The sequence below is a fragment of the Somniosus microcephalus genome, chromosome 8, assembly GCF_052327205.1.
Source record: "Somniosus microcephalus isolate GS21.2 chromosome 8, FLI_Smic_1.0, whole genome shotgun sequence".
In the NCBI taxonomy this organism is placed as follows: Eukaryota; Metazoa; Chordata; class Chondrichthyes; order Squaliformes; family Somniosidae; genus Somniosus; species Somniosus microcephalus.
Window position 1 is genome coordinate 16,113,042 of NC_140994.1, and position 18,408 is coordinate 16,131,449.

General features: G+C 39.4%; 1 protein-coding gene across 4 annotated transcripts in view; it reads right to left on the reverse strand.

Annotated features, from left to right (window-relative positions):
• Positions 1-18,408, reverse strand: part of LOC147113337 (metal transporter CNNM2-like) — a 182,431-nt gene that overhangs the window by 57,005 nt on the left and 107,018 nt on the right. For all 4 annotated transcript variants that reach the window (XM_085994282.1, XM_085994281.1, XM_085994285.1 and 1 more), the window contains one exon: positions 2,509-2,652. In XM_085994282.1, the coding sequence (XP_085850408.1) occupies positions 2,509-2,652 (144 nt within the window). The remainder of the gene's footprint in view (positions 1-2,508; positions 2,653-18,408) is intronic.

The window sequence follows — 18,408 nt, forward strand, 5'->3', positions numbered from 1 at the left end:
AATCTATTGTTGATAAAGTACTTTGGGATGATGGGATAAGGTGCTAAAGGATGCAAGTTTCTTCTATGTTGTAGCTTTTCAAATTTACAGTAAAAAAAAATTGCTTTGCATGTAAAAAATAGACTATTAAATACTTAGGATAAGTTAAATGCTACTAAATATTAGTTTGTGTTGACCTTTCTTGCACCGTGTTGCTCCTGGACATGCCAATTTGGTGGATCTCTGGCAAGAGCAATAACGAACAAGGGAAAGCCTCCGGTCCATATAAATTCCTACGAGATGCGAAATCTGGTTTTATTTCCTGCTCATGCCATCTCACTCACTCGTAAAATGAAGCGCCTACCAGACTTTGAGTGGCCGGCTCCATCTGTACCACTGGGCGCTGCGACAGGCCTCGAAAAAGCCAGAATCTGATCTTCACATCAGACACGTCATTTTCTAACAAATGGCACCAGCTGTCTTAAATATGACTTGAAATTAGTCATATTCTGATGTTTTGGAGCTGGGGCCAGATGTAAGTGTCAAAACCAGTGAATGGACATGTGATTATGCAATAATGCAAGCCCCTATACACAAAAACGCAAGACTAAAAAAAAGGCCACCCATCCTCCTTCCCTCTAATCCTGCTTCCCTCTCCCCAAAGCCTTGTTCTAAATCTTCCTACCCGTGTTTTCTGCTCTCTCCCCACCACCCATCCCATTCAGGGAGTGTGTGTGAATCTCTCTCTCTCTCTCTACCTCCTCCCTTTTTAGGTCACAATAAATCTTTAAAGAAAATTATCTTCAAGATTATAATCCCCACTTCAAAAGACATTTCTGTCTGAACATGGCAGCGAGACGCCTGGCTGGGGCCCTAATGCAGCTCAAGGAACGTGGAGAATGCTTCAGCTCTTTTATCTGTCAAGCCTTGAGGAATAGAATAGGCTGTGCTGACTGGCAGATTTTAAGCAGCCTGAAGGTGCTGGAGCCAGCTTTCTACACAGTGGCATAGAAGGAGCAATTACAACAGCTTCACGAGCTGGTTCAAGAAACGCTTACAGGCCACATTTGGCCTATTGACTGTCTCTTGGGTGTCACAGTCCTAGAGCTTAACTTATAATTTCTTATGTAAGGCTTCTCTTGTAAAATGGGTAATGGTGTGCCTGCTTCTCATCCCATTTCTAAAGGGATAAGGATATCACATTTTGCTTCTGATTTCAGAGTATAGATTGACCACTCCTTTCTCCCAGTAGATGCAGTTTCACAACTGAAGTCAGACATTTTCCTTTCCTCTCTACTAATCTAAAGCAATGTGGTTTATTTTTTTTTAAAATAAACTATTAATTTTCTACTTTACTTACATTATCTTTCTGCTTTACACATGATAATCCTCAGTTCTTAAGAATTCCTTTACCCAGGTTTCATGTTTTCATTTAAACCGAACACATTCTCTGCCCAATCACATGACACAGCTGGCAGCCATCATTATTCATTTCCCCACTTTGTGATTCTGCTCTCATTTTATTTGGTGTAGTTTGCTGTTGGAACACATTCACTCATCTCTACACAGTCTCCATATTCAAGGCAATATCAAATTCTTTTTGATTCAATGTTTAATCAGATTCTACCGAAGGTTTATTCCCAACTGCGTTTGAAGAGCCCACATACAAACTTGTATTCCAAAAATGCACCAAATTGTCGCGAATTCATCCAAAATCTGATTAAAAGACTCATCCTAGTCCCAGTTCCTCTGGTGGAATTTGAAATATTCAGCACTAACTCGAGGTTTTGGACCAAGATGTTTCCTCATCAATTTCCCACTTGAAGCATTTTTTTCACTTGGTTAAATCTGCGTGACTAGGCTTCTCATTAAATTATAAATTAGACTTCCACAATTTCCAGACTTCCCAATTGGTTGACTCACATCAACAATACTAAAGATATAAAACCTGCTTCCATGGGAGACCAAATACAAAGCTTTAATAGCTCCCCAGTGAAATCAGGCTCTAATGAAAGCAAACACCCTTTTAACCCATTATTACACAGATCAGTGCCAGCTGACTTGCCAAACAGCTACACAGTGGAGAGTGTTAAAGTTCCAAGCATTTTGCCTCAGCTCCCTTGATGGCCTTTTTGTTTTCCTCTGGTTTTATGGCTGTCTTTTATGCGGATGCTTGGAGATCATGTGCTGGTCTAAAGCAGCACAGTTTATAGAACATGAGAATACAAGACAACTTGTGCCACAACCTATTTCATAACAAGAGTTTTATGTACGTGTTAATCACACATTTTCCAAAAACCAACCAAGCTAGGCTTTCCTCCTATGGTGTGCATAGGATGCTTAAATGAAGAATGAACGCTTCTTTACTCCTGCAATGGAACTAGTTGTACACTGTATATTTCATTTACCCTCAAGTCCTTCTCCTTAAAAAGAAACATGGAACTAGATCTAATTATTAGTCCACACCAATGTCTGCAAGATCCTGTATAGCACACGTATAAGCACAAGTATTACACTGTGAACACTCACTATATAAATCTGTTTCATCCAAGATTTCTGATTTGATAATTTCTTCAATTACATCCTCTAGCGTGACGATACCTAGCACCTCGTAAAATGGATCCCCCTCTCCTTCATTGTTCACTCTCTGTACTATTGCCAGATGGGATTTACCTACAAAGGGTGGAGGGAAGAAAGAAAGATTAATGTAAACCATGGTGACTTTAGAGGCATGATAAAATGTGAAGCATATGCATACCTGAAGGACTATGTTTACTCATATATACAGACAGAAACATGTTCTTGTACAAATTTACCAACCTGTAGCCCAATTCATTAATAGAATTCATCTGTAAAAATTATCTGAATATGAACAGTGAGGGCACGGCCATGGAGAAATAAAGGTTTAGATTAGATTAAAATATGGCATTATTGCATAAAAACATGATTAAGCAACAGCAGTTAAAATCAAACCATTTTCTATATATACCTACTGTATTCCTGAAGGCATGATAAAAAGTGAAGCATAGCATATGCATACCTGCAGGACTAATCTTATCCATAGATACAAACATGCTTTTGTACAAATTCACCAACTGCAGCCCAATTCATTGACAGGATATTGGGGAAGAGGTAAATCTGGAATTAGCTAAAAGCAAGATGAAAGATTATAATAAATAAAAGGAAAATATTTAAGCTCCTTTAGATTAACTAACTTCTAAGTGCCAGGGTACACCCAATGATCCTGAGGGAAATAAATAGTGGAGGCCCTAGAAATTATATTTCAGGGTTCTATTGCGAATGGAGGTGTGCTGGAGGATTGGAGAGTGGCCAATATAATACCCATTTTCATAAATAAGTAACTTGGGTAATTACAGGCCAGTTAGTCTAACATGTGCCAGGGAAGATTTTGGAATATTTAATTAAAGATGAAATTACTGAATATTTAGATGGAGAAAATCATTAGAAGCAGCCAAAACAGATTCAGAAAGGAATATTATGCCTGACAAACCAGGTAGAGTTCTTTGAGGAGTTGACAGATATGGTGGGAGAGAGGAATGCAATGAATGCGGTACATATGGACTTTGAGAAAGCCTTTGACAAGTTAACATACAGGAGGCGATTAGAGAGATAAAATGGTATAGAATTAGGGAAAGGGCAGCAAATTGGCTTAAAACTGATTAGAAGGGTAGAAGCAGTAGGATTTAAGGGCAGGTCTCAGAAGCAGTGTCCCACAGGGTTCTGTTCTGGGACCACTTTTGTTCACTATGCATAACAACAATTTAGATTCAAGGTTAAAGGGAGTTGTGTCCAAATTTGTAGATGATACAAAAATAGGAGGCATATAAAATAATCCTGAGATCCGAAGGAGCTGCAAGGAAACATTGATAAGATGGTGGAATGGACTAAAACGTGGCAAGTAGAATTCAATGTCATTAAATGCAAGGTGGTGCATTCTGGTAAAAAAAAAATCAATGGGGGGGGGTGGGGGAAGCTATGAGACATGGAGCAGCAAAGGGATTTGAGGATTCAGGTTTACAGGGCATTAAAAGAATTGGAATAGGAGGTTTTATGGCAAAAGCTATAGAATATAAAAGTCACGGTGTAATCGTGATTCTATATGCAACCTTAGTAAGACCATAGTTGGGAGTTTTGCAGCGGTTTTGGCCTCTACACTGTAGGAAGGACATTAAGACAATAGAGAGGGTGCTACACAGTTTCAATGGGATGCTTCCCGATGTGAAGAAATACAAATACGAAGACTTGAAAAATTGGGCTGCTTTCAGTAGAATAGAGGAGATTACGGGGCGCTTTGAAAGAGATGCTTAAAATTATGATGGGATAGGACAGAATAATTACAGACGACTTCCAGTAATCGTGTCTAAAACAAGGGAGCATAGATATACGATTAAATGTGGAGCGTGCAGGAGATTTTTTTGTTTTTACAAAGAGGGTTGAGAGGTTGTGGAACACACTTCCAGAATTAGTGACTGAAACAGAGACCAGAAATAAAAGTTTGATAGAAAATATAGCAACATTGCAATTGGTCCAGTACCCACAGTCTGTCTTTCTTTTGGAGGATATAGTTCCAGACTTCCACTATGTGGTAAAACTTGAGCACATAATCTAGGCTGGCACTTGAGTGCAGTGCTGATGGAAAGTTGCCATGTGGGAGGCGCCGTCTTTTGGAGAATATGTTAAACCAAGGCCTCATCTGCTGTTCGCTGTGTCCAGCCCAACATTCCCCCCCCCCACCCCCAATACCATCAAAAACAGATAGTCATTCATTCATTGGCTGTTTGTGGGATCTTACTGTGCATAAATTGAGCAATCTTTACCTACATAACAGTGCAAATTTAAAGCCATAGCATGAATTCCACTGAACTAAATATTTACAGATGATTTCAAAACATCCAACTCATAAGTAATACAGAACATGAATAATATACATTATTTTGAGTGCGGCTCAACTGGTTTCATGTAACAAGTCAACAGAAAAATATCTTCGTCTGCACAGAATCAAACTCCCTCAGCAATTGCCCATAAATCAATTATTGAAACAAATCACTTAAGCTTAGCATCAAATGTTATCATCCACTCCTTTTATTATTACCAATGATGCGTCTACGATTGCTCCCAGATCCCTTCACATATCTCTGAGCTAATTCAATTTCATTCACTCTATGCATACTGTTAAAATTCAAGCAATCTCCAGATAGTTGTTTTTATATCAGCACAAAGGAGATATTCCCCATAATTCCCCATGAACTGAAACTTGGCCCCAGACATGAAGCAATTTGGAAGGTAGCAACCCCCAGACGAATAGCTGCTTTTACCATTCTATACAGACTAGAAAGTTATTTCAGAGCTCTCCGATGGACGGAAAATAAACTGTCAAATCATATACCCCGGGTTACAACTATTAATCTTTAGCAGAAGCAAAAACAAAAGCAGCAACAGGCAGATAAATCATACTTTGTCACTTAGCTTGCAAAATGTGTCATTCTGTTGGGCCTCAGCTATTTACAATCTACATCAATGACTTAGATGAGGGGGCCGAGTGCAATGTATCCAAGTTTGCTGATGCTACAAAGTTAGGTGGGAAACTAAGCTGTGAGGCGGGCGCAAAGAGACTGCAAAGGGATATAGAAAGGTGAGTGAGTAAGAACATGGCAGATGGAATACAATGTGGAGTTATCTACTTTGGTAGGAAAGCAGAATTTTTTTTTAAATGGAGAGAGACTGGGAAATTAGGGTATTTAGAGGGACCTTGGTGTCCTTGTACACGAATCACTGAAAATTAACAAGCAGATACAGGAAGCAATTAGGAAAGCAAATTGTACGTTAGCCTTTATTACAAAGGGATTGGAGTATTACTACAATTATACAGGGCCTTGGTGAGACCACGCCAGAGTGTTGTGTACAGTTTTGGTCTCTTTGCCAAAGGAAGGATATACTTGCCTTAGAGGGAGTGCAATGAAGGTTCACCAGACTGATTCCTGGTATGAGGGGATTGTCCTACGAGGATAGATTGAGTAGGCTAGGCCTATAGTCCCTAGAGTTTAGAAGAATAAGAGATTATCTCATTGAAACATAAAATTCTTAAAGGGCTCGACAGGGTAGATGCTGGGAGGATGTTTCCCCTGGTTGGCGAGTCTAGAACCAGGGGTCACAGTCTCAGAATAAGGGGTCGGCCATTTAGGGCTGAGATGAAGAGGATAAATTTCTTCACTCAGAGTTATGAATCTTTGGAATTCTCTACCAAGAGAGCTGTGGATGCTCAGTCGTTGAGTATATTCAAGACCGAGATCAATAGATTTTTGGATACTAAGGGTATCAGGGGATGGGAGCTAGTATGGGAAAGTAAAGTTGAGGTAGATCAGTCATGATCTTATTGAATGGCGGAGCAGGCTCGTATTATTTATGGTCTAATGTTCTCTGTAGTGCTACTTTTACTTTGGGCCAATATCCATGATGTAGTTTATCCATAAAATTAGATATTCACAGATAATTGCACTAGCCCCAGAAAGAACTTGCAGAAATTCAATTAAGAATCCTCAATATAAGGCATCAGTAATGTCCCTTCTTTGCTTTGAAGATCAAAAGGATATCTTGCAATTAAATAAAACTGTCGAGCACATTAAGGTTTCAAAGGCACTCAGAAACTACCTTAGGTTTTCTTAACATAATGTACCTCTCAGAGAAAGTGATAGGCTTTCCTCTGTGCCAAGGCTTCAGGGCACAGCTAAGGACCCCCAATGGGAAAACTGCAAAGGCCAAGAACAGACAACTAATTATTGGCCCTTTGATGAATATTAACTGTTTCTAATGCCGTGACAAATTTTGAATCAAACACCCATACGCGGCAACACATCTGCCTTTAAAGTGACATTTTTGCCCCCCCCCCCCCCAATGGCTCAAGCTGACTAAGGGAGCAAGTAATCAAGCCATGAAAGTCACAGGTTCAATTTTGATTTGCGTCAAGTTGAGATGGAAGGAGGGTGTCTACAACTGGCTTCAGCACGCCAAGAGTGGGGGGCAGCTAAAACAAATCTGAATCCTGTCTCTGGTCGTTTTCCAGCTACCCCTTCGGAGTGTGCATATGTGGATGTCATGTAATGTCAACATCAGGCTCAACTATGATCACCTTCCCCCATCCCCCCCCCCCCCCACCCCAACCGCAGATTAGAAAGCTGAGCCACTGCGGGAGTCTAAAATGAGCCATTTTATTTCAATATGCTATATCTGGTAGGTTTTATTTTTTATGTTGTCTGGCCTCACACATGAAGAATGGCAATTTATGCAAAACACTGAAGGGTGCCACCCACTCATGGAACTAAACCCAGGAAGGGGACGATACCTGTAGAGGAGGAGAGAGGAAATTGGCAGAAGAAAAGGGGGAACAAAATGGCATGTGTGTGACTGAGAGTATACTTCAGGACTTAAACTCATTTGCGACTTCAGTAAATGAGAGTTAATCTGTCATGCATGTTAAAGCTACTGTATGTCAATGAGAATCAGACTGCATAAGCTTGTAATTTACGTTCCAAGAACACGCAAGAGAGTAAAGCTTGTAATTTTCATCTCATAAGAAATAGGAGCGGGAGTAGGCCATTTGGCCCCTCGAGCCTGCTCTGCCATTTAATGAGATCATTAATCAATTCATATGTTACCTTTCAGTGACTTCTTTCTCCATTGCATTTGTTAAGTAACACTAAAGATCAGTTTAGTGGTGAAGTCCTTTTTTCCCCCCATCTACCCAGAGGAGGCAGTGACACAGCAATATGTCTGGAACATCTTAAGAATGCAGGTATGGGAAAAGACTACTGAAGCTTATCTTTTGCAGGACCTGGTTGATTTTAAGTCATTTTCCTAACCTAAATATCCATCCATTCCTTGTTAAGGAACTGATCTAATATTTGAATGCGTCAATGGATTCAGTATTTACTGCAATAGGTGCCAGTTCATATTATAAATTGATGCATTAACTTTGAGGTTATTCTTTGCACCAAGGCTAAAGGCTATGACCTTTATCTGAAGGGAGTTGGATTGCAAAGGGGAGGAGGTTATGCTTCAGTTTTCTAGAGCATGGCCAGACCCCATCTGGAGTACTACATTCGGTTTCGGGCCCCGCACCTCAGGAAGGATGTATTGGCCTTGGAGGGGGTGCAGCACAGATTCACCAGAATGATACCGGGGCTTAGAGGGCTAAGTTAGGAGGATAGGTTCCATAAACTTGGCTTGTATTCCCTTGAATATAGAAGAGGGGTGATCTGATCGAAATGCTTTAAAATGTTAAACGGATTCGATAGGGTACATAGAGAGAAACTATTTCCTCTGGTGGGAGGAATAAAGAACGAGGGGACATAATCTTAAAATTAGAGCTAGGCTATGTCAAGAGGGAAATCAGGAAGTACTTTTTCCACACAAAGGGTAATAGAAATCTGGAATTCTCTCCCCACAGAAGACTGGATGCTGGGACTGAGATTGACAGGTTTTTGTTCGGTAAAGGTATCAAGGGATAAATGAAGTTGAGGTACAGATCAGCCATGATCGGAGTGGCAGAGCAGGCTCGAAGAGTTGAATTGCTCAATCCTGTTCTTATGTTCTAAATTTAACGCAAGGCTCTGCTGCCAGTTTCTAATATTGCCCTATTATGCTTCCATTTTGGTGTTAGTCAAAACATTTCTCTACCTACATATTAGCCATAATTTTGAAACATGAGTGACACCCAATTTCCCCCCTCATATGACACAATGGAAGTGATAAAAAGGAACATGTTGAAGTCAAAACTTTACCAATTAATTGGCAAAATGCATTTTGTTAAAATAATCAGCTCATGCCACACTGCGAGTTTTTATTTTGTACATGGATACACTGCATAGTACAGTCACACCTATTAGCATCCAGACAGCATGAGAAATGAGAAGGTGGATCATAACATGACTCACTGTAGCAGACCAAAGATAAGACAGAGACTATATAGGTTGAATTAGGTGACTGAATTCCTAATTGAAATTGCAAATTAAAAAAAATTAAGAACTTGCATTTATATAGAGCCTTTTGCCTCCTTAGGACATCCCAAATTGTTTCACAACCAATAAATTACTTTTGAAGTGCAATCACTTATGTAGGCAAACATGGCTGTCAACTTGCACACAAGATCCCAATGGGATGAATGTTAATCTGCTTTGGTGGCGTTGGTTGAAGGATGAATGTCAGCCAAGACACTGGAAAGAACTCCTTGCTCTTCCCTGGATCTTTTACACCCACCTGAGCAGGCAGACAGGACCTTGGTTAACAGCTCATCTAAAAGACGGCACTCCCTCAGTACACCAATGAAATGTCAGCCTTGATGATGTACTCAAGTCCTGGAGTGACATTACAACTGAGCCAAGCTGGCAGTTACTAAAACATATTAAACTTACATTTAAAACTTACAACAGTCCTTTCAAGTTCACTCAATAAAGTATACAAGTAGTATAAATGTACGTTACCACACTGGGACTTATCTGGTTCTGTGTTTATATAATGAGAAATTTAAGAGTATAATTTTTCCTGAAACAAATAGCTAAAGGCAAATGAAATGCAGGCTTTAACCTTATGCACATACATCAGACAGGGATATGCAGTTTCACATGGTGATTTGGTTGCTATGCTGGCATTTGGGTACAACTGATGCTGTGAAGACATCGGACAAGTTATGGACTTGATATCCATAATCAAAGGGCTGGAAGTTACACAATTTCACATTTAACTCTGGCATTATAGTGGTTGGTCATTTTGTTTTTTTAAGATGACTTTTTCTGCCACTTTTATTCAGGATATTTTGGAAAAAAGCACGAGTGATCACTTGTCATAAGGTACACCTTGTCACAATCAAAAATAGCCTTGAAATGTGGCATCACGCTGCTCTTGAAGCCACACACCGAGTATTGCAAACATCGGAGCTTAGTTTTCATAATATGCAGTCAAATTGAATGCACATCAACAAATCAGTCAATCATACATGCCAGTTAAAAGTTAGTACCACTCTGCAACCATGATCTAGCATCTCTCACTTCTCAAAATAATGCAAGTCACATTAGGTTTCATTTGGGCAGTCCAAATCTGTACAATACCATAAAATCGGCTAGGAGACTACAGTTCACTACCCAGTCTTAACGGGCATTTACACTTGGGTTCTCCACTGGGATTGTGAGGAGTAACATATACTGCAAGTACAGGGATGGCCAAGGGCTGAACTATAATGCTTTCTCACCAAGACGGAAGATTACAAAAAGCCATTTTTATGCTCCAAAAATAAAATAGCATTAAGTATTAATAGAGTAGAAATGTCTTTTTAAGATCATATATTTCTTTTTATTATTCAGAATCCCTAAAATGAAATATTGCAATGTTAGGCTGACCCACAAATAACCTCTATCCAATACCATCCATAACCAGGAACAGGTTATGGACTTCAAATCAATAACCATGCAAAGCAAAAGGTTGCTTCAATCCATTTATTGGCATCACAACAAATCTTAATAAATACCGGTTTTTGATTATAAGATTGTTAAACAATACTGTGCCTCTTAATTTCAAAAAGTCGGTCAATAACTATATCAGACATTAGTTCTGACAAAGTCTTCAATGTCAGCATGAGAGAGTTGTAACAGAAGGAACACCAGGTGGCTTGTACAGCATATAAACTACCCTGTACTATATTCACACACATTTTAAGCATTAATACAGTAGTTGCGGAAATAAGTTAACAAGATTAAAAATATATATTTTTAATCTATTCTTGAACAAAATTTAAAAGGGAAGCGCATTACATTAAAGTGCCCATAAATGTTACCAAAAAGGTATCTGTACACTTACACAGCCACCTTCATTATGGAGTTATGTTTTAAAAGTGCTGTTGGCAAATAAGGGAAGGGTTGGCTTCCAACATATAGTTTCACTCCAAAGGCATCATGAATAGGAAGAGTGGATTTGTGCAATACTTTGCCTTTTACATCACTGGACTGAAACTTCACAATTTCACATCAGGGAGCTTATACACTTGTTGCAATTATCAACCTTCCTCGATTCAGCAGGATAACACATGGCAAAGATACCAATAACCTTACAGCTATTTCTATCTATTATTTAGGATTGTAGCAAATTAGCAGAATACACAATGCCTTTTCCAGTCATATTGTGCCATTTTATCATGTGGAGCTTCACAAATTAATTCATAAAGCACAAAATTCTATCCCTTAATTTTTTGGAACATAGTTGTATTTGTCTATTTTCTAAAATGTGCTTTTTATCCCGATGCTTTCAGAATCCGACAGGATCTGACCGAGAAAGAATGCAAAAAATCTAATTATTACATAGCTAAATTCTCACAATGACTGGGTGAATGAAAACATTGCCTGCTTTTAATTACATGCCTGGCCACCTTTATGTCACACCAAACGTTTGCAATGGTTTAATTTTCACAAGAGCAGTGATGCACAACCTGCATCAATAAAGACATGAAAATATTGTAATTTGCAATATGAAGACTTTGAAGCCAGTATTAGGAATTAATAACAATGAATATAATTTGACCATACTTTAATTCTTGTGAAACTGCACTTAATGGTGCTCATACATTCATACTGAAAGTGGTAGGACAGGTGCTCTTACCTGAGATTTCCCAATTTGTGAGCAGTAACATTAGTGGAGATGTTGAGCATGGCCATGCAATTACCCATGGGGAGGAATGAAGGAAAAGGAGCAGGTCGGCACAAACATAAAGACACATTTTTCTGGGAAATCAGTCTAATATTTCATAGATGACAAACATTATTCTTAAATTCAGGTATTTTGTTATAGTTCTGTATAGGAATTCCTAAACTTCTTAAATGATGGAGAAAACTCTGCTGAAAAAGTGTAATCTTGAACTATTTTTGTGCATTTCCTTAAACCTAGCAAGGGAAGAACATCAACAGAAACTTGGGAGCAGTTTCTCTCCGACTTCTCAATCACGATACAGTGAGAAACGATTTCCTGTGTGCCGTGAGCAACAAAATAATTAATTCCTTATAAATCAATTAAACAATTTTGTTAGAGAAAATTTCCCCCACAGCTGGTGGCATGAGATTGGAGGATGCTGGGAAATATGATTTTATTGTTTTTACAAAAATTAGAGATGTGCTCAAAGAACAATGAAGCTGAAGATAGCATGTCTAATGATGCTCCACTTTTGCAATGCACTGTGCTGCCCTCTGTGGTTTCCCACGAACACAGATGTCAAGATTCTGATGTCAGAAGCCAAACATATTAAATTAGCTCAGCAAGTCCGAATTTGTGACCGAAACCTATTCAATACGCACATAATAGTTAAGTCGTTATCAAAAAAAAATTTAACATCTGGTTTCCCAGGAACACGATTGGCATTTCAAAATTCCTGCAGATACTGTACGGCTGAAGTTAAATAAATTTTTCCCATTCACAGCTTGTGGTCATTTAGATGGAATTTTCCAAAGTAACTTTAAAACCACAGAGGCTAATATTAGAGTTCAAATGAACTTTCCATTCCATTACAGTGATATTCTCACCAAAGTAGCTGCTGCTTAATCTGATTGTTTTAGAGGAAGTCATTTAAATGCAGATGGGCATAGTTAAAATACCAGCCAGTCTGCACTGATGAATCTATCTAAAGCAGACGAGTTAGACCTACACCAAATTTAGTTATCTATATAAGCAAAGTGCTAGACTTTTCTTTTTAAAAGTTATTTTCCCATAATTTAAATCAGAGACTATTCAACATACATTTCTCGATGTTTAAGGAATGTCTAATAAAAACAGCAGACAAACTATAAATACAGCCTTAAGTTTCCATTCTTGTCTCAAGAACCCTTCCACATCCCCCTCCCAAACTGTAGCCTTCTGGAGAAGTAGTTTTAGTGTTTTTAGATATCTGCCAATATTCCCACAGACACCATCGAGCATCCTTTCCTGGTTTCCATATAAAGTCCTCTGGCCTCTGCTGTTAGTAGCTAGCAACAAACTTAGTGACCTTGCCGTGCACTAGAGAGAAAACTGCATGCACTGGTAAATAGCGCTTGGGACTTCAATCCAGAGGCTTAAATCCACTCTACATTAAGAAAATATCAAGTTAATCAGCCACATCTCAAAGGATAATCACAAGCCTAACATATCTTTAAAAAACGCACATTGTAAGTGAATTTTCATACCAGAAAGAACACTGGATTAATTTTTTGGGGGAGAGGGGGAGAAGGTAGAGCCCTCAATATAAACCAACGAGGATGACTATTCTTTTACGACATCACAAAATGCAATTGGTGTCAGATGGTAGTGTAAACCCTAAGGTACTCTGACACAACTTGGTATCAATGTTGCTTCTAGCACAAGTAACTTGAGAGCATTATAGCAACTTTTGAGCAGGTCACTGCATAAAGTACCAAAGTACATAAAACTAATTTGCTCTCATCTTACTAATAAAGGACAAAGAACAGGGACTTTTGAAAAAGATTGATCAGGAAGTGAGAGATGGTCCATGTATTTGACACTTGACCTCTGGTCTCAAGGCGACAGTAGTTTCAACAGCATTCAGTTGTACAAATTGCATTATAATTTGTGGAACTTCTGTAATAATTGGTCACTAAAAATGTGGGGGGGGGGGGAAATTGGCTCACGCCCCCTTTGGGGCGATAACTTGGCTAGCGCCCCGAAAAAGTTAGTGCCCCTGCGCCCGAAATTCAATGGTAGCGCCCCAAGCAAGAGGCGGGGCGCTACTGGAAGCACTCCCCCTCCCTCTTGGGGTGCTCCCATTGAATATCGCGGCACTACAGTGAGAGAATAAGAGCTGCAGAGGAGCAAAAGGACTTTGGTATCCCATGTACACAAATCACTAAAAGCTAGTGTAAAAGTAATCAAAAAGTCTACTGGACTGTTGGCCTTTCTATCTCAAGGTGGTTGTAATACAAGCCTGAGGAAGTGATGCTCCAGTTGCACAGAGCCTTGGTTAACCCTATCTGGAATCTCAGGAAGGCTATATTTATCTTGGAGTGAGTACAGCATAGATTCACCAGAATGATACTGTGGCTTAAAGGTTTAATTTGAGGAGAGCTTGCGTAAACATTGTTTGTATACCCTTGAGTTTAGAAGGTTGAGGGGTGATCTAATTGAGATGTTTAAAATGATAAAAGGGATTTGAATTCGGTATTGTAGATATAGAGAAACTATTTCCTTTGGTAGGGGAATCCAGAACAAAATGGCGCAAACTTAAAATGAGAGCTTGGCCAGTTAGGAGTGAAATCAGGAAACATTTTTTCTCACTCAAAGGGTAGTGCAAATCTGGAACTCTTTCCCCCAAAAGGCTGTGGACAGTGAGTCAATTGAAATTTTCAACACGGAGATCGATAGATTTTTGTTCAGTAAGGGTAACAAGGGATATGGAGAAAAGGCGGGCAAATGGAGTTTGAAATACACATCAGCCATGATTTCATAGAATGGCAGAACAGGCTCAAAGGGCTGAATGGCCTACTCCTGTCCCTATGTTCCGAATAGAAGTTTACAGCACTGAAGGTCATTTAACCCACTGTGTCTGTGTTGGCTCCTTCCTAGGCCAATTCAAAACTAATCCAACTGCCCGGCTTTCTCCATAGCCCGGTTATCTTTATTTGCTTCAAATTTTTTAAAATTTTTAAATTTACTCTTTCCTTAAAAGATGATCAATGCCTCAACTACTCCCATGTTCTAACAACCCTCTAGACTCCCTCCTTATTCTCTAGTAACAATTTCAAATTGATGACCCCTCATCGCCAACTCAATCAGAGAAAATAGTCTTTCCTTAGTCACCTGATCAAAAGCCTTTAAAATCTTTTTAAAATCTCCACTTGGTCGTCTCTGCTCCAAGGGAAGTAGTCCCAGTATCTCAAGTCCAAAGTCCAGTTTTCGATCCCCGTCAATATTCCGATGAATTTACTTTTGATGGTTTTTATTTTATATTATGCTCTGAGTGACACTAGCAAGGCCACATTTATTACCCAACCCGAGAAGAATTTCTAATGAGATGGTGTTAGCGGGTCTTCTGCTTTGTAGTGACTTTTTGTACAACCGAGTAGCTTTCCAGGACGTTAAAGGTCAACCACGTAGTTTCGAGCTGGAGTCATATGTAGTCCAGTGGATATCATTAGTGTGCAAAACTTGCATAATGTGGATATTTCTGGAAAGTACAAGTGTCCAGGACCAACACAAGTGTAAGAAGTGTCTCTGGGTGGATTCCGGAAAGCTCAAAGTTACTGGGTTTACATAGAATATACAGCACAGAAGCAGGCTATTCGGCCCAGCCAGTCCATGCCGGCTTTAACACTCCATTTGAACCTCCTCCCATCCTTCCTCATCTAACTAGCAGCACAACCCTCTATTTCCTTCTTCCTCATATGTTTATCTAGCTTCCCCTTAATTGCATCCATACTATTCGCCTCAACTACTTCCTATAGTAGCGAGTTCCACATTCTCACCACTCTGGGTAAAGAAGTTACTTCTGAATTCTCGACTAGATTTCTTGGTGACTATCTTTATTGATGGCCTCCAGTTTTGATTTTCCCACAAGTGAAAACACTCCCTGTGTCTACTCTATCAAAACTTTGCATAATTTTAAAGACCTCTATTAGGTCACCCCTCAGCCTTCTCTTTACAAGAGAAAAGAGATCCAGCCTGATCATCCTTTCCTGATCGGTATCACCCTTGTAAATCTTTTTTGCACCTTTTCCAGTGTCTTTTATAATATGGCGACCAGAACTGAACACAAGTGTGGTCTAACCAAGGTTCAATACGTGTTTAGCGTTAACTTCTCTACTTTTCAACTCTTATCTCTATCTCTCTAGAAATAAACCCTAGTGTTTGGTTTGCTTGTGTTATGGCCTTATTGACCCGTGTCACAACTTTTAGTGATTTGTGTATTTGTACTCACAGATCCCTTTATTCCTCTCCCCCATTTAGATTTTTATTTTCTAAGTAATATGTGACCTTATTTTTCTTACCAAAACGTAATACATCACACTCATTTACGTTGAAATTCACTTGCCAATTATATGCCCATTCTGTAAGTTTATTAATGTCATCTTGTAATTTGTTGCAGTCCTCCTCAGTGTTGACAATCCCTCCTAATTTTATCCACTTTGTGTTTATTTAATATTTCTCTTTATATTTTAAAAGTGGTTATATCATTCCTAATCTCATCTTCCGATGTCATGTCCACTTGATCTGTCTCCTTGGTAAATACTGAAGCAAAATAATTTAATATTTCCGCCATTTCGCGATCACTGGCTGTTTTTATCCTAACCGTATGGGCCCTATTCCCATCCCGACTTCCCTTTTTTTAATGTGCCTATAGAATATTTTACTATTTTATTTTATGTTCCTTGATAATTTAATTTCATAGTTCCTCGTTGCCGTCCCAATTGTTTTTCTGACTTCTCTCCTAGTCTCTTCACCTCACAGCAAGAGAGGAAAAGTGAGGCAAGAAAAAGGGCAGTGGGTGACCATCTGCTGGCAGGAAAGAAAGACGTGAACAGCGGTAATGAAGGATACTCTTGGTGATCTGTAGCTGTCCAATAGGCATACAATGCTAGATAACTAGAACACAGATGAGATCAACATAGAGGGGGGCAACTTACAAGCATAGGTGATTACTCAGCTAAGGGAAGGAGGGAGAAGATGCATTAACTGCAAGAGCACAGTGGTAGCAGGAGAATCAGTAGTGTGAGTAGACAGTCGCTTCTGCAACCATATGGCATGTTTCCTCCCAGGTGCCTCATAAGCTCATGATTCACGTTGACACAGTGAAGAATAAGACTCTGATATTCCAAAAAGGCTTCCAGTAGTTTAGCAGAACCTTAAAAAGGTAACAATCTCAGGATTACTACTAGTGCCATGCACTAACCAGTACAGGAAGTGTCAAATTAGCAGAGGGGTATGGTGTAGGAGGGAAGTATTCAGATTCATGTGGTACTGGGAAGGAGTGAACTGTACTGATACAATAGCATACACATAAGTAATGAAGCAGAGTAAGAGACTACAGTATAATTCGCTTCAGTGCAAGACTAGAAAAGGAAAAACAAAAAGTCAAGGACAAGCATACTTGACTGAAGAAATAAATTATAGCAAGATAAAAAAAAGAAACCTTGCCCACATTAAATGGAAGGAAAAGTTGGCAAACAAAACTGTAAATCAGCAATGGGAAATATTTAAACAGGAAATGGAAACAATGTTTATTCAAGTAAAAAAAGGGAGTGCATCAAAGGCCAGTGTCTCATGGATGAGGAGGGAAATTAGATAAAATTTGAAACTAAAAAAAAGCATTTCCACTTACAGGGAAGATAAGAATGAAAGTCAGGATGAATAAAATATATAGAAAGTTACAAAAACGGAGATTAGAAAAGCTAAATTAGTAAGATAGAAATTTAGCATAAAACAATATACTAGCAGCAAAGTAGTGGTAGAGCTGCGAAGAAATGAAAGAGGCGAGTGCAGAGTGAGGGAATGACAGAAATACTAAATAAGTACTTTGCCTCAATTTTCACAGAGGAGGTGGATATCAGGATTGTAGAACCAGAGGGTGAAGAGGAGAAATGAGTAGCAGTTACTATTTACAAACATACAACGTACAGTGACGGACAGGTGGTGAAGTCCCTCTGGTCCATCCAGTCTGTCCCACACAATTGGGATACCCTGTGTATCACAACATACACTCTCCACCCCACCCAAAACCAGGCCATCTCCTGGGAGAGGCAAAACACCAGATCAAAACACAGGTCAATTTGGGGAGAAAAAAAAAAAATCGGAGAAATTCCTCTCCGACCCATCTAGGCGATCGGAATTAGTCCAGGAGATCACTGGCCCCGAATTCCCCGAAGTACCTACCTTTTGTAAAAGGTGATGTCCGCCCCAACCAGAAACAGGTCCAGTTCTCGCTTGAAGGAATTCAGCAAATCGGCATCCACCACACGAGACGGCAGCCTCTTCCAGAGGCCCACTATTCTTTGGAAAAAGCACCATCTCCTGACATCTAACCCGGATCTGACCGTATACAACTTTAAATTGTCACCTCTGGTCCTCCCTAACCTATTTAATTGGAACAAACTGTCAACTGGAACACAATCTATTCCTTTCATTATCTTATAAATCTCAATCAGATCACCCCTATGTCTACGCTTCGCTAAAGTGTAGAGTCCCAACTCTTTTAGCCTATCTTGATAACCAAGATGCTTTATACAGTACTGGGAATTAGTCTAGTGGCCCTCCTCTGCACCCTTTCCAAAGCCTCAATATAACCCACCATGGGAGGAGACCAAAACTGGACACAGTATTCCAAGTGAGGCCTGACCAAGGTCTTGCACAAGGACAAAAATAGTATGCCTCATTTTATCAATTGTCCTATGA